Source organism: Stegostoma tigrinum, chromosome 9 (assembly GCF_030684315.1).
Source record: "Stegostoma tigrinum isolate sSteTig4 chromosome 9, sSteTig4.hap1, whole genome shotgun sequence".
Classification (NCBI taxonomy): domain Eukaryota; kingdom Metazoa; phylum Chordata; class Chondrichthyes; order Orectolobiformes; family Stegostomatidae; genus Stegostoma; species Stegostoma tigrinum.
The window spans coordinates 28,385,920-28,403,490 of NC_081362.1; the positions used below are offsets into that span (position 1 = coordinate 28,385,920).

General features: G+C 39.7%; 1 protein-coding gene across 4 annotated transcripts in view; it reads right to left on the reverse strand.

Moving 5' to 3' along the window:
- LOC125454608 (interphotoreceptor matrix proteoglycan 1) overlaps window positions 1-17,571 on the reverse strand; it is a 142,309-nt gene that overhangs the window by 109,112 nt on the left and 15,626 nt on the right. For all 4 annotated transcript variants that reach the window (XM_048535551.2, XM_048535548.2, XM_048535550.2 and 1 more), the window contains exon 2: window positions 13,902-14,129. In XM_048535551.2, the coding sequence (XP_048391508.1) occupies window positions 13,902-14,129 (228 nt within the window). The remainder of the gene's footprint in view (window positions 1-13,901; window positions 14,130-17,571) is intronic.

Sequence of the window (17,571 nt, forward strand, 5' to 3'; positions counted from 1 at the left end):
TTAATTGCAGCATTCAGTACTGTACTGGACTGTCATCCTAGATTATGTTCTCAAATCTTTGACTAAGGAATTGTACACTCCTTTGAAATGGAGGTAGGGGACTGTCAGTAAGTCATGGCTGTAAAGTGTAATCACGTATTAGTATACTTGGCACGACAGTAGCTGTGATTATTCTATGGCAATCTAACTAAACTTATAGGCTTTGCAGAAACAATTTTACTTGTCATCCCCATCTAAGTCAATCCAAATTGATCAGTTCCATGACTCCCCCAAAAAAAGACTTTTTTTTTGCTTTCACATTGATACTTTTAATTGTCTTCAAATGAGCAAGCCACTTGTGTAGCTGAATAAGCTGAACTCAGAATCTTAATTTCACGCCTGGATTTGCAGTTGTTTCTATTGAGATACAATTTGTTAATAAGTGATGTTCAGAGTACTTGAAATTTTTAAATGTTATTTATTCATGACAACGCATGGGTATGAAGAAACCAGTAGAGTAGAAAATGTATGGTACTGTAACAATGGTTTCATTTTGCTCTGTGCCCTGGATGAAACTGTTCAGACTTTGGATATTTTTAACCATTTGGCTGCTGAATATTTATCAATTCTTCCATTATTTTCTGATAATTTTAAAATGACTGTTTCAAATAATTCCTGTAAAGTGTAAAAAAGTTTACGTTTTTGCTCCTTTTGTGTGTTATAAACATTGATATTATTTTTAAAGTACATTAGCAGCCTCTTGTGAATATTTTCAGTGACTGACCAACACAGCAAACAAATAGCAAAAATTAAACTTGTGGTCTACCAAGCCAGGTTTCACTATGGGATCTGACTTGTCCAGTATTACCATCAGCTGAGATCATAACACAGAGAGACAGAGCCTTTCAAGGCCAAGTTGTCACAGAACTGGAGGATGCCTAATCAATTTGGGTTGATTTAGATGGGAATGACAAGTAAAATTGAATGGTACCATTTCCTAAAACCTTAAAGTCTTATGACATATCTGGGTCTGATGTAAGGACCTGCTCAGTTTCAGTAGCATGGATTGTCTGAATGGCTTCTTTTGGTGGAAGTTTTCCATAATATCCAGCACCTAGAAGGGGAAGCAGCTGAAATATGGAACACCATACAGAAGAATCCACTTCCTCCAAATTCCTCTCTAGGTCACTCATTACCCAGACAGAGACATATATCATCGTTCCTTCTTGGTCATCAGCTGAAATCCTTGAACCTTGAAACTATCAACATGAAATTTGTTTCATCTTATAGACTGCAACATTTCATGAGGAAAGCCACGGCTGACACCTTCTAGGGGTCAACTAGAGATGGGTACAAATACGATTGCTGTGCCACATAGACTGAAGTATTTACCCACCCATCATTTCAATAGCAGGCTAACTTAACTTGGCTTTGAAAGACTCTATCATGCTGTGTTATGATCTCAGCTGATGCTAATTCTGGACAAATCAGATCCTATAGTGAAACCTTGCTTGATTGCCTGTAAATTTAACTTTTGCTATTTGTTTACTCTGGTGGCTGGTCACTTAACATATTCACAAGAGGCTTCTAATGCACTTTTAAAAGTAACATCAAAATTTATTATTCACAAAACGAACAACAGCATAAAAAAATTTACACTTCATAGGAACTAATTGAAACTCTCGTTAACAAGAATAAAGATTCAACTTTTTTTACATTTGACAATAACCTTACAGATTCTTACACTTGAGGGAAAGATTGCCTTTATTGATTGATTTATTATCATGTGTACTGAAATACAGTGAAAAGCTTTGATTACGAATGATACAAGCAGATCACAGCAAGCAAAGGATGTACAGATCAAAAAGACTTAGAGGTGTAAGGGTTACATTATTTGAGGCTAGGGTCCATTCAACAGTCTGATAGAAGCCAGAAAGAAGCTGTTCCCTGAAACTGCTCGTGCATGTGTTCATGATTCTGTATCTTCTGCCTGACGGAAGAGATTTGTAAGAGGGTGAGATGGGTCTTTGACGATGCTGGCTGCCTTTCCACAGCGACTTGCTTTGTAAATAGATGGCAGATTGGCTTCCCTGATGGTCTGGGGTGTGCACACTTCCTACTGCAGTTTCTTACAGCCCTGGGCAGAGCAGTTGCCTAACCAAGCTGTTATGCACCCAGAAAGTATGCTTTCTGTGGTGCATCTGTAGACATTGGTGAACAACTTTATGGACATGCCAAATTTCCTGAGTTGCATGACCAAGAAGAGGTGTTGTTGTGCCTTCTTTACTGTCATATTTATGTGGTAAGTCCAGGGCAGGTCATCAGTTATCGTCGCTCCAGGGACCTTGATGCTCTTCACTCTCTCAACTTCAGTTCCATTGATGCAGATGGGGACGTATTCTCCTCCTTTCTTACTGAAGTTGATAATCAGTTCTTTAGTTTTGCTGATGTTGAGAGACAGATTGTTTTCATTGTACCATGTCACCAAGCCCTCTAATTCTCTCAGAGATAATGGGAACTGCAGATGCCGGTGAATCCAAGATAATAAAATGTGAGGCTGGATGAACACAGCAGGCCAAGCAGCATCTCCTCTAATTCTCTTCTGTATTTCAACTTGTCATTGTTAGCTATTGCTCCAACTTCGGTGGTGTTATTAGCAAACTTATAGATGGCATTATCACTACTTTAAAGGTCCTTGTTCAGTTGAAATGGCTGTCATTTTTTTCTGGAGTTTTTCTTTTGCTCACTCCTAAACACTATCAAAACCAACACACAGAATTTCCAAGCTTTCAGCTTCCAGTAGTTTTCCATTGCTGGAGTTTTATTCTAAGCATATGTGGATTTTTTCTCTAACCTTTTGGAGACAGATATATTTAACAGCACTTTTTCACTCTGAATGAACTTGCACACATAGCCTATCTAAAAGCATCTTCTTCAGCCAAATTTCTTGGCTTCTCAGTACACTGTACAAGGAAATGTAGGAAACATTTTTATCCAGCAGTAGTGGATCTCTGGAATTCACTGCCTGAAATCCCTCATTGCATTTAAACAAAATAGTTAGAAATATTTTTGAAGTATCGTGGCCTACAATGTTACAGGCCAGAAGGCAGAGACAGGAATTTGGCTGAATCGTTTTTTCAGTTGATAGAGACATAAAGTGGTTCATGATAAATAAGTTCCCTCTGTTTTATAAAAATTTTCTGTTTCTTGCTACAATTGTGCAGATTTTTGGTGAGACCAAACCTGGAGTACTGTGTTCAGTTTTAGTCCTCATATTAAAGGAACATAAGAACATAAAAACTGGGAGCAGGAGGAGGCCATCTGGCCCCTCGAGCTTGCCCCGCCATTCAATAAGATCGTGGCTGATCTTTTTGAGTCTCAGCTCCACTTACCTGCCCACTCACCATAACCCTTAATTCCTTTACTGTTCAAAAATTTACCCAGCCTTGCCTTAAACCCATTCAACGAGGTAGCTTCAACCGCTTCACTGGTCAGGGAATTCCACAAATTCACAACCCTTTGGGTGAAGAGGTTCCTTCTGATCTCAGTCCTACATCTGCTTCCTTTTATTTTGAGGCTATGCCTCCTTGTCCTCGTTTCATCTGCTAGTGGAAACAACCTCCCTGCCTCCACTTATCTATTCCCTTCATAATCTTTCGTGTTCCAAAAAGATCTCCCTTCATTCTTCTGAATTCCTATGAGTACATGAATATAGCATAGGAAAGATATATCTATTTGAGTGAGGCTGTAATGAAAGTTCACTGGATTGATTCCTGAGATGAGAGGGTTGTCATGTGAAAAAAGGTTGAGTAAATTACTCTATAATCAGATTTTGGAAGGATGGGAGTTAAACTCATTGAAGCATTCAGTATTCTGAGGGGGCTTGATAGGTAAGATATTGAGAGGCTGTTTCTCAGGTTGGTGAGCTCAGGATTCTTGACTACTTAACACTGAGATGAATAGTAATTTAGTGGCATATGAGTACTTGGAAAGGGAAATGCTTCCTTTAGTATTCAATTGTCATGCATGGGCAATTTTCTCCATGCACTGGCCCCATAAAGTTTCTTTATGGGACAATGCCTGCGCAGAACTTTTCAGCCTTCTGTACAGCCCAGCAAAACTGCAGCTTAGCTGAGGAATGTTGTTAAAAGTCCGTGGTTGTTCAAATGTTCAATTCATTCAATAGGTCAATTTCTTTTCTGGGTTGAGCAGGAAAAAGGAGTTAAAGTAGAAAAGTATGAGCTCAAGGGGCCTGCTACGACTTCAAGTTGTAACGTTCTGAAGTGGGTGAGACTTAGGTAATTAGTTGGCTCTGGTATAGTGAAGGACAATTAAGTGGCTTTTTAAATTGGCAAATCTCATATGGAAGAAAAGATTTCAGACCAGCAAATATAACTTTAGAAATTCCTAAAAAGTGAAAAATGAACAGATTACAGTTATGAAACAAGAGGGCAGCAGGACTGAAATGTATTGAAGATGTACGCAAGTAATAAATTTGTAACAATCCTCAGGGAATGGATTGTTGAAAGCTAAAATTATGACCCCTCCCAAATTGAAAAAGCTTCTTTTTAAAGCCAATATCCTCAAGTTTCTGTCAAGAAGTTATAGAATGTGAGGTTCTGTTGGCTGAACTCCATGCTAAGCTATTACTTTATGCATCAGTTTGGGCTGGAAGTAATTAAAGATTCTATTAACAGATGCTTATGAATCTTTTTATAACTGATGCATAAACAACTTTTACCTGATGAGAAGAGACAAGTGTTTCAGCCTTTTCTGTTGATAATTTTGGGCCACATAATTCATGAAAGGTCAGAATATAAAAGTTTGTAGATTTAAAGGTTAATTATATCTTTACTGCAGGAAAAGGTATTGAAAGTTCATGTAAAGGCCATGTCATAGTGACATCAAACCACATGGAATTGGAGTCTGGGTCTGTATAGTTCCAAAATACACCTCTCCTACAATTTTCTATGTATGGTTATGCTTCGAAAGCTTGGTAATGCTCACTGATATGAGTGTAGATACCACCTTAGTAAAATATTTCTGAGATACGTCAGACAAAGGGAAAATGATGTCCTGCTTTATGAATAGGGACTTGGAGGCTCTGGTTGAAGATGTGGTGCAGAGAAGAACTATCGTCTTCCCCTAGGATTGTTAACAGGGCCACAATACCAGAACTTGTTACCACCCAGGTCAGCACGGTCTCCATCATCTGGGTGATTGCCCAGCATTGCAGAAAGAAGATCAATTAACTTTTCCATTCCACCAGGTTAAATGTCACTAACTTTCCTCTGTTACCTTACACACAGCCTTTCCCTGCTACTGCACACACCTTGCACCATAGCTAATGTTCTAATATTGTCACGAATGCATACAACATCTCTTCTCGCTCACTCACTCTCACCCTCCTAATCCCCCTAATAGTCTATTCACCCTACATGCCCACTGCATTGTCTAATCTCTTACTCAGGATACTCCACCACTATTCCCCCACCTGGCCCTTATAGCCCAGTGGTTGCAGGCCTGCAACAACACAATAGTTTCTCAACTGTTTTAATCATGTGATCATCTGGCTGCCCCCAAATACAGATTGATGTCTGCCATGGTAAATTATACTGAGCAGATATAGAAGGAATGCTAGGACAGTCCAGAAAACAGAAAAAATAAAGTGAGCATGATAAGCCGCATGGGAGGACTGGAAAACTAAATTGTATCTATTTTAATGCAAGGAGCTTGACTGTTAAGGCTGAATGTAGAATGTTGACCAGCACATGAGAATGTGATATAATTGCAATTACTGGAACCTTATGAAGGAAGGGCAGAATTGGAAGGTCAACATTCCAGGGTTTGTAAGTTTTAAGCATGATTGGGGAGAGGGGAATGTAAGTGAGGTGGGGGCTATTGTATTATTAATAAATTAGACCATCACTGCAATAAAGAAGAAGCATGTCTTAGAAGGCTATTTAATTGAGACCATCTGGGTAGATCTTAGAAATAAAAAAAAGGCAATCACTTTACTGGGATTATACTACAAGCCTTTTAACAGTCAGACAGAGATAGAGGAACAGACAAAGAGGCAAATTGCAGAAGGGTGTGAGAGAAAAAGGGCTATCGTGGTAGGAGATTTCAATTTTGCTGTCATTAACTTGGATTGCCTTAAACTGAAAGATTCAGACAATTAGACAAGGCAGAAATTTTGAAGTACATCCAGGAAAACCTTTTGTGCCAGTATTCAAATATTCCCACAAGAGATGGGGCAGTGCTAAATATATCATATGGAGATAAAGTCATTGAAGTGGCTGAAGTGTCGGTGGATGAACACTTTGCAAATACTGACTATAACTTTGTAAGTTTCAAATTCATTATGGGAAGGGATAAGGATAATGTAGAATTTAAGTATCTAAATTGGAGCGAGGCCAGTTTCAATATCATTAGACAGGGTCTGGCAAACATGGGCTGGGAGCAGTTACTTGCAGAAATGTCTACATTTGGAAAGTGGCGCCTCTAAAAGTAGTATGGTGAGAGTTTAGTGCCAGCATGTTCCTGTAAGAGTGAAGGAAAGTGCAGTAAGTCCAGGGAACCCTGCATATCAAGGAATATTTAGAGTTTGATATATTAAAAAAACAAGAATGGATTAGGTACAGAGGGCAGACCCTTCAGGAGTATACATAGTGTAGCGGCATGCAAAAAAGGAATTAGGAGGGCAAAGATGTAAAGGGGCGGCACAGTGGTTCAGTGGTTAGGACTGCTGCCTCACAGCACCAGGGACCCAGGTTCCATTCCACCCTTGGGCGACTGTCTGTGTGGAGTTTGCACATTCTCCCCATATCTGCATGGATTTCCACCAGGTGGTCCGGTTTCCTCCCACAGTCCAAAGATGTACAGGTTAGATGGATTGGCCAAGTTAAATTGCCCATAGTGTTTAGGGATGTATAGATTAGATAGGTTATAGAGGGATGAGTCTGAGTGGGAAGCTCTGAATGTCGGTGTGGACTTTTGCGCTGAAGGGCCTGTTTCTACACTGTGAGTGTTCTATGGTTTTAAACAGGGACCATGAAATATCTTTGGTAGATGGAAAGTTCCAAAGCATTTAATAAGTATATTAAGAATGAGCAGATAACCAGGAAAAGATTGGGGCCTATTACACACCAAAGGGCTAATCTGTGTGGAGCCAGAGGTTGCGAGTAAGGTCTTACATGAATATTGCTGTTCTGTATTCACAAAGGAGAAAGATATTGTAGACGGAGGTTTCAGTTGGGATCTGAGCATGTTAAGGTTAATAAGGAAGAGGTATTGATGTTTTAGCAGGCATAAAGGTGAAAAATTCCCAGAGCTTGATGAGATGTATCCTAGGCTGCTATGGGAGGCAAGAAAGGAGATTACTGGGGTCTTGGCAGAGATATGTACTACTTCGCTGGCCACTGGTGAAGTGTCAGATAACTGGGGGTAGCTTTATTCGAGAAGGGCTGCATGGATAGGCCAGGTAACTATTAACAAGTTAATCTGACGTCGGTGGTTGTGAAATTATTGGAAAAAGTACTGAGGGACAGGGTTAATCAACAATTGGATAGGCAGGAATTGATCAGGCATTGTCAGCATGGATTTGTTGGTGTGAGATCTTGACTAATTCTATTGAGATTTTTTTGAAAGGGTGACTAAATATATTGTTGAGAGTGCTGCATTTGAAGTGGTTTACATGGTCTTCAGTAGGGCTTCTGACAAGGCCCCACATGGAGGGCTCGTCTAAAAGGAAAAAACCCCTGGGATAGAAGGATCCAAACTGGATTCAAAACTGGCTCGCAAATAGGAAGAAAAGGGTAACATTGGAGGGGTCAGAGATAATGGGAGCTGCAGATGCTGGAGAATCCGAGATAACAAAATGTGGAGCTGGATGAACACAGCAGGCAAAGCAGCATCCGTGCTTTTGTCCTCCTAAGATGCTGCTTGGCCTGTTGTGTTCATCCAGCTCCACACTTTGTTATCTCTGACATTGGAGGGGTGTTTTTGTGATTGGTAGCCTGTGACTAGTGTTGCATCACAGTGATTGGTGTTGGGATCCTTGCTGTTTCTTATGTACATTAATGACACAGGTATGAATGAAGAAGATATTATTAGTAAGTTTGCAGATAATGCAAAAATTACCGGTCTTGATATTGAGAAGGATGGTGTCAGACTACAGTTTGATACTGTTCAGCTGGTAAATTGGGCAGAACAATGGCAGATGGAATTTACTCCTGATAAGTGTGAGGTGATGCAGTTTGGGAAGTTGAAAATTGAATGATAGGTCCCTAGGAAGCACTGAGGGATCTTTGTGTACAACTCCAAAGATCCTCAAAGGTGTTAGCACAGGTAGACAGGGTGGTGAAGAAGACATATAGAATGCTTGCCTTCATTAGCTGGGGATAGAATATCGGAGCAGGAAAGCCTTGCTGCAACTTTAAAAAAATATCAGTTCAGCTATAGATGGAATAATGTGTGCAGTTTTAAAGGAATGATGTAATTTCACTGGAGGGGGTGCAGAAGAGATTCATTAGGATGTTGCTTGGGATGAAACGTCTTGGTTGTGAAGAGAGACGAGATAAGCTAGGGTTGATTTCCCTGGAGCAGTGGAGGCTGAGGGAGATTTGATTGAGGTATGTAAAATTATAAGAAGCATAGATATGGTAGATTGTGTCTAATACCAAAAGGCATAAATTTAAAGTGAGGAGTAAGTGGCTTAGAGGAGATCTGAGGAAAACTTATTTCACCCAGAATATGGTCGAAATACGGAATGCCCTACCTGTTAGGGTAGTGGAGGGAAGTACTCTTGCAACTTCTAATAAGCATTTGGACTAGCAATTAAAATACCAGAACACCCAATGGACCAAGTGCAGCTAAGTGAGATTAGTATGGTTTGGTGATTGTTGGTCAACACAGACATGATGAGCTGAAGGATCTGTTTCTAAGCTGTTTGACTTTATGACTCTATGAGTGCCTGGATTAAAATTAAGCTATTAGGTTATAACCTGAGGATCATGCTTCTAGGACAGTGTCAGGCTTCAAAGATCAGAGGTTAATTTTCAGCATGAGACCTTTATGTCCATGAGTCACATGCTATGTTACAGTGATGATATCATGAGCATGTGTCTTCAGGGCATACTGGTATACTCCTCATGAGATATAACTCAACAGCAGCCTCCACTCTAAGAGTTTTCCACTCCTTATACATATAATTTTGGTGTTATTATGGTATGTTTCCATACTTCAAGTTCAGCAAGTCAGTTGACCACAACATTGAAAACTAACAGAGGACTCTGAAGCACAACAGGAAGCAGGCAGTAGTTCAGATATGAAACAGATAATGGTGTCAACGTCTAGGTGGAGGCAAATACAAAAAGAATCTATTGTCAAGAATGTGGAAGAAGGAGAAGTGATATCTGAAGAAGCTGGTTTCTACAGATTAGAGGTTGAGCAAAATCAAATAAGTCCTAAGATGTTTTGTGACTGTGAGCTCTTGGGAGTTGGCAATTAAATGAATTGCTGAATTTATCAATTTGTTCCTTTGCATAATGTTGTGACTGTTATTTTACTGGCGCACAGGCGTCAAACAAAAGTACGTTTCTCCTAATTGCCATTTCTGTCCAGGGAACATTGTAAAACACCAGACAATATGTTTAGAAAGTTGAAAAATGATTTGTTCAGGCTAACTAAATATCTGTTTGATAGTGAGCCTACTTCTTAAATATGCTTGGTATTTTTTCTGAAGGGTATGAATTCATGTTATATTGCTACAAACCAGTTTCAAGGAGGTAATTCTTCTTCCCAGGGAACCAAATGCCCAACTTGCTGTGACTTTGGAAGGTCCTGATGCATAGAACAATTCTCTTATAGTAAAAAGACCTCATTGGAACCTTGGCATTAAAATGCAGACTATTTTGATCATCACAGTATATTTTGGCGTTCATGGAGTGGTATCATATTCTATTGATGAATATTACAGATATTGCAGAAGTATTTGAATAGATTTGCCTTCCAAACAGTCATGCAAATTGTGAATACTATGTTGGTGAATATTTAGAATGGAGCAGTGAGCATCTGCCAGAAGTATGTAAAGTAGGTGGATTATGGCATCAATTAGTGTGTCAAACAGACTTGACTCCTCCATCTCCTCCACAGTGCTATTTAAAGAGAATATCAATTATTTTCAGTTTGTTTCTGATTGATTTCTACTGGTTGTAACTACAAGTGCTAAAGTGGGAAAATAAATTGAGGTGATGCAGAAAAGGTCAAGCTCCTTGAAGTGGAAGAAGGAGCAAGGGAAGAAAGACCTTCAGTAGGAAGCCTTATTTGCCACAAATATCTGAACATCAGAAATAGTATGTGAGATGTCCATGCTTTTGGAAAGATATCCTCACTGAAATCTGTCTCTTGATGGAGCCACAATTACCTAGACGAGGGTAAGAATGATATTTCTAGTGATGCTGCATTGACTAAGGTAAAACACTTATGTGTCTGTCTCCTTTTAAGATAGAACTGGAGATATTTATGAAATACATCAGAATTTCCATCCACTATTGCATAGGATAATTTACTGGGGCTCTCCAATTCATTGTCTTTTGGCAGAGAGCAGCTGTGGAGTAAGCATGTTGTTTTGCAAGGATTGCAGGGATTTCTTAGTATAGGGTGGCATTGATTGCATGCATATTACTTTGAATTCAACTGTAAATAAATGTCCCTCAACAGCTACTTAGTTCAGACAATCAGTCACTGATATTCTGACATTACTCATGATTTTTTCCAAGTCTTGGACACTCCACTGTTCTATCGTCACTTCAGCCACCATGACAAACCAGAGAGTCACCTGATGATGATATACCTCAAGATTTCAATTTTATACACACACACACACACACACACACACACACACACACACACACACACACACACACACACACACACACACACACACACACACACACACACACACACACACGCGCACAACAATGCAACTCTACAAAAAGTGGACAGGCAACCTGGAACCATACTGTAATGGCACTACTGCTACCTGGACCCCTCTGGAAGAACTCTGCAGTACTCAGAATAGCAAGCACCAAAATACATGATGGTTTGGTTCATGCTGCACAATATCATTACCATTAAGTGGCGGACCTTTTCACCAGCCCTACGGTGAGCAGAACAGAAAGAAGAGGAGCAAGCACAAGGGAGAAGGAGGAAGAGGAGGCAGAGGCAATTTAGACAACTGAATTGAAGCCAGGCTATCTATGTGGAACTCATCCAAGCATGACGATAATAACCTCAACCCAAATTTTCCATTCATCACAGCATCAAACCCTACCTTTCCTCCATCAACGATATCACGCTGTCCCTTTGACCACAATACAAACATAAAAGAGAACACAAAATAAACATTTCAAAAGCAATCACCCTTTTAGATTGCTTAGTGCCTGCCTTCCATGTACCTTACTCGGTCCAGGTGCTCCTGAAAAGAGTTTACATTATGGCCGGCAGAAAGCTGCTGTCTTTCAGTAGTAATCTAGGATGCAAGCAAACTAGGCCCTTGAAGTTCCTGCTTTGGGTATATCGTTTAGTGTGGATGACAGAAGTCTAGGCTAGATGAGTCACAGGCAACAACAACGGAATTGGTAGAATGCCAGTGGTGGCATTGCAAATAATGTTACCCTGAGAAAGGATAGCAGGTTTTTTCCCCATGACACATCACTGGACATGAAACACGAGGCATGTCTCTTTGAACAATGTATCAGTGCAAATTGTTTGGGTTATATGCTTGCTGTAGTTAAATAGTCTACAATGCATGCAAGGTATGACATTTTTTGTAAGGTTTGCAATGGTCAGGATGTAAAAGCTATGAGTGTTAGGTTTTCCTAATTACCTGTCTGCCCTTCAGTAATGGGAATATGATTAATTGACCAGTATCTGTGACTAGTGGTTTAGTTGATAACTATGTGCCACAATCATTATAATGAACAAGAAACACAAAGTTGCTGTGCTGTCTGTGCCATACTGAGTGGGTATAGAGTAACTGCACATTGAAAGTTAGGTTATATTTTTGGAGGGATAGGATCTGTTCAATCCAGTCGCCGTTATATTCATCAGAATGCTTGTTTCAGTGTAGTGATAAACATAAAATTGAATGTTTCATATTGACTTATTAAGGAATTTTGGCATTAAATAATGCTGCTATTAAGTTAAATTTGTCTCCTAAGTGTTTATTTATGAGGCACACAAAATACCTAGGCTTCTGTACAGTCGAAAAATTATTGGAATATCACACATTTTTCAATTGTACTTTTTGTATATCATATTGGTTTGAGGTAAAGTGTTAAACTATCAAAATCATAGAATGGCTAGAATACAGAAAGGGGAACTTTTGGCCTGTATCAGTAAGGATTACCCGTCCCCTTATAATATTGACTTTGTGCTGGAGCATAGCAGGAGGTAGGGCTAAACATGTCATGGTACTTGTCACAATTCCTACAGAATGGAAAGATGAATTTTCCCATTCAAGTTGGTAGTTTTGATTGGAAACTTAGTGTCAATGGTCAACGCAGAGAATTGGTAGTGATTGAAAGCGACTAAATGTTTGATACTCTAACATTTTCTTTATTCACCATATGACGTGCATTTGCTTTACAAAAAGAGACTTGATTTCTAAGAAGCGCCTGCTGAACATTACATACAGCCATGGCGCCTGTCTGAAATGCCAGCCCTAATAAACAAGTTTTCAAAGTGTTATTACTGTCTCAGGTCAAACTTATTATTCATTATTTATGCAAAATTTTGTTTGCAACCGAATGCTTTATTTTTAAGTTTTCGACTTTATATCTTCCCTTCCTTTGCCTTATAAGTAAATTCTGCAGACTCTGAAATGCAGAGGTTGTATCTCTGGATTAGTCAAAGCTGTCAACAATACCCAAGTTTAGGTATTAAGGTCTTTGGTCATACCTTCTCACATCCAACACAAATGCCTTCAGAAAGGCATTAAACAAGGTTCCACGTGGTACACTGGTTAGCAAGGTTAGATTGCATGGATCCAGGGAGAGCTAGCCATTTGGATACAAAATTCATAGTTCATTGAAGGTGGAGTCACAGATGGATAGGGTATTGAAGATGTTTGCTACATTTGCCTTTATTGGCCTGTGCATTGAGTATAGGAGTTGGGATGCCATATTGCGGCTGTACATGATATTAGTTTGGCCACTTTTGGAATATTGTGTTTAATTCTGGGCTCCCTGCTATAGGAAAGATGTTGTTAAACTCGAAAGGTTGCAGAAAAGATTTGCAAAGATGTTGCCAGGGTTGGAAGTTTTGAGATATAGGGAGAGGCTAAATAAGCTGGGGCTATTCTCCCTGGAGCATTGGAGGCTGAGGGGAGGCCTTACAGAGGGTTATAAAATCATGAGGGGCACAGAGAGGATGAATAGCCAACGTCTTTTTCCCAGGGCAGGGGAAATTAGAGGGCATAGGTTTAAAGTGAAAGGGGAAATGTATAAAAGGGACCTAAGGGGCAACTTTTTCACACAAAGTCTAGTGCGTGCATGGAATGAGCTACCAGAGGACGTGGTGGAGGCTGGTACAATTACAACATTTAAAAGGCACCTGGATGGATACATGAATAGGAAGGGTTTGGAAGTGTATGGACAATGGACGAGTTGGACCGAAGGGTCGGTTTCTATGACTTGATGACTTTCTTTATGGAAAAGTGCCACCTGACAAAGATTTGTGTTAAGAGCAAACAGAGACAGCAAAGGAATCTGTTTCTTTAATTAACACTAGTTATTGAGGATACTGACTTGTGAAGTGGAGTAAGTGCTAGAAAACTTTTTTCAATATTTATGTATTTGCACATGTGTAATCTAACTTCAAACCAACTCAGTGGCTAAACATGAAAATACATTTCTTACCCTTTAACTTGTAATATGCAAGGTGACTGGCCATGATCTGCCTCATTGATTCTGTGGTGCAAACTTTAACTCCATTCGGGAAGAACGTTGACCTTTTGGTCCTGTACTTGGCAGCCCAGTTGACTATCCTTCCAATGGTTGAAGATTGTTGGCTGTTTGCTCCATTCAGAGACTGTGCCGGTGCAGGATTATTTTTCATCTCCCTTGTATTCTCTATTGCAACACCATCTGCAAACACAAAATGAAACATAATTATTTTCTTAGCACAAAGCTTGTACATAAAAGTCTTTATAATGTCTCCTTTTACTGTTTATAAATTTCAGCTAACTCAATTATACAACTATTCACAACTAATAAGCCCATCATTCCACCTCCCATCACTGGAAATGCTTTATTTTTAAGTGTATATTCACTTTTGAAGGAACTAATAAATTAGCTTCCATCATTCTGTCAGGCAACAAATTCAGATAAGAACAACTTGGCCAGCAAATTCTCAGGAAAGTCACATTAAATGGAAATCTAAGTTACATTTCAGTCTAATATTACAAGAATAAAATGTAAGTGAGGGGAATATCTATCAGAACCTATGGTGACAAAAATAGAGTTGTCTAAATTCAGCCTCAATTTGAGAGGACTAGGGACCATTGATCAATTTCAGATGAGGTCAGATGAATCCTTGGAGTATCAGAAAAAAAACAGCCCATGAATAGTGACAGCAAGAAATTATACTTTATAGAGTCTTCAATGTGATGTCAATTTAATCTGAGTAGCCTGGAACAAAAGGAAAAAGAAAATAAATGGACTCTTCCTAAAAGAAACAATATTCACTCTTTAGAAGAAGCATTTCAGAAATATCTGTCATGTCATACAAAGGTGCCATACCTCAGAAGTGTTGGAAATCCCAACTGTCCTCAAAATTATTATGACAGGATCTAATGACCACTATCAAATATCCAATCAATTAAAATGTAAGTAAATCATAAAGTGAGGTGAGGAACAAGAAACCAGCTAATTCACAAATAATTATACCCATCATATTTTTTTCTCCAAACAGGAATCACAAAATCATCAAATGAATCAAATTTTTTCTTCATGATTTTAATCTAAATTTTTAAAAAAATCTACAAACAGGTGAATTTGTACAAAAAGGAATTGAATTTTGACTTCACACACATATAATATTAAACCTTCTGTAAAAACTCATTAAGCTATTTCTAAATATTTGTTCTTCCTCAGATATTTCTTTATACGCAGTATCAATGATCAGTCTGGTAAGTAACCCTCATTTTCTGTGATCCAGAGTATTCTCTTTTCTTTGTAATATCTAAGTAGCGTAATGTGCTCAGTAATCCAGCAGGGAACATTGTTACTCTATTCAGCTTTTGGATATATCAGTACCACAATTTGTAATCCCTTAGACTAAAGACATTGTTAAATCACAGTTTACCAACAATTATTAGGATATATTCATTAATAGTGGATGATGAGTATCATCCTGAAGCTATCATGAATGAGATTAACTTTCTTGAGTTTTGTTGGAGCTGCGCTCATGGACCTCATTATACCTTTGACCCAAACAGGGATAAAAATGCCGATGTCAAAAGGTGAAGTGCAACTGACTGTTCTTAGCACCGAATGTGGCATCGAAGAACCATTAATGAGGTATAGTGGATGAATTAAAGATCACTAAGGATTTGGAGTAGATTTGTAGCTCGGGTTGTGGGTGTTGAGGTTGGTTGGCTCGCCGAGCTGGTTTGTTGTTCCGCAGACGTTTCATTACCGTGCTTGGTAACATCATCAGTGCAGCCTCTGATGAAGCATTGGTGTGTTTTCCTACCTGGCTTTTAAACTCTGGGGTCTGTGGTACACATTCCACTACAGAGGAAACCCAGAAGTGAAGCAATTCATCATAATGGACCCCAGAGTTTAAAAACCAGGTGGGAAAACACACCAACGCTTCATCAGAGGCTACACTGAGGATGCTACCAAGCACGGTAACGAAGCGTGGCAGAACAACAAACCAGCTTGGCAAGCCAACGAACCTCAACAGAATTAAAGACCATTTTAGCTGGTTGGGTGATCAGCACAAACCTAAGCTGTTGCAAAAGCAAAGAGTGTTTCACTCTTAACCAAAATTGTGACAGACTGTGTTTCCAGAAGTTCTACCCTGAACCCAAGACTCCTACATGTTAAACAGAGGAAGCTAAATATTCCCACAACTATTGGATCAGATCTAAGCTCTGCACTATTGACACATCCGGTCAAATATGGTAGTCGACAATGAAACAATTTTCAGGATGAGGAGGATTCACAAGTGATTCCATTCTCAATAACAAGGGTATGTGGGCAACATGTGAGTGCAAAAGACAAGGCTGAAGCTTTTGCAGCTATCTTTATCCAGAAATGTTGAATGGGTGACTCTATATCTGAGGTTCCCAGCATTCCATTCGTCTGCCATTTTGATTCACTGGACATGAAGGCTTTGAATAAGGTCAAGACTTTGGGCTCTAAAAGATTCCAGCAACTTAATCCAAAACTGGCCACATCCCTATTCAAGCTGTGTCAGATATGCCTTGTCCACAAAAAGCAGAACAAATCCAACTTGCCAATTATGCCTTCATCCATCTACTTTCAAAAAACAGTAAAGTGATGGAAGAAGATGTCAACATGCAATTAAGTGGCACTTACTTAAAAGTAGCCGGCTCACTGACGATCAGTTTGGATTTCATCAGGGCAACACCTTTGAAGAAGTAAGATGCCTTTTGGGAGAGGGAAGGCACCTTTTGGGATTGTTAGAAGTAGACATAAGTTTCCCCATGGTAGGCTCATTCAGAAGGTCAGGAGGAATGGGATACAGGGGAACTTAGCTGCTTGGATACAGAATTGGCTGGCCAACAGAAGACAGCGAGTGGTAGTAGAAGGAAAATATTCTGCCTGGAAGTCAGTGGTGAGTGGAGTTCCACAGGGCTCTGTCCTTGGGCCTCTACTGTTTGTAATTTTTATTAATGACTTGGACGAGGGAATTGAAGGATGGGTCAGCAAGTTTGCAGACGACACAAAAGTCGGAGGTGTCATTGACAGTGTAGAGGGCTGTTGTAGGCTGCAGCGGGACATTGACAGGATGCAGAGATGGGCCGAGAGGTGGCAGATGGAGTTCAACCTGGATAAATGCGAGGTGATGCATTTTGGAAGGTCGAATTTGAAAGCTGAGTACAGGATTAAGGATAGGATTCTTGGCAGCGTGGAGGAACAGAGGGATCTTGGTGTGCAGATACATAGATTCCTTAAAATGGCCACCCAAGTGGACAGGGTTGTTAAGAAAGCATATGGTGTTTTGGCTTTCATTAACAGGGGGATTTGAGTTTAAGAGTCGTGAGATCTTGTTGCAGCTCTATAAAACTTTGGTTAGACCGCACTTGGAATACTGCGTCCAGTTCTGGGCGCCCTATTATAAGAAAGATGTGGATGCTTTGGAGAGGGTTCAGAGGAGGTTTACCAGGATGCTGCCTGGACTGGAGGGCTTATCTTATGAAGAGAGGTTGACTGAGCTCGGTCTCTTTTCATTGGAGAAAAGGAGGAGGAGAGGGGACCTAATTGAGGTATACAAGATAATGAGAGGCATAGATAGAGTTGATAGCCAGAGACTATTTCCCAGGGCAGAAATGGCTAG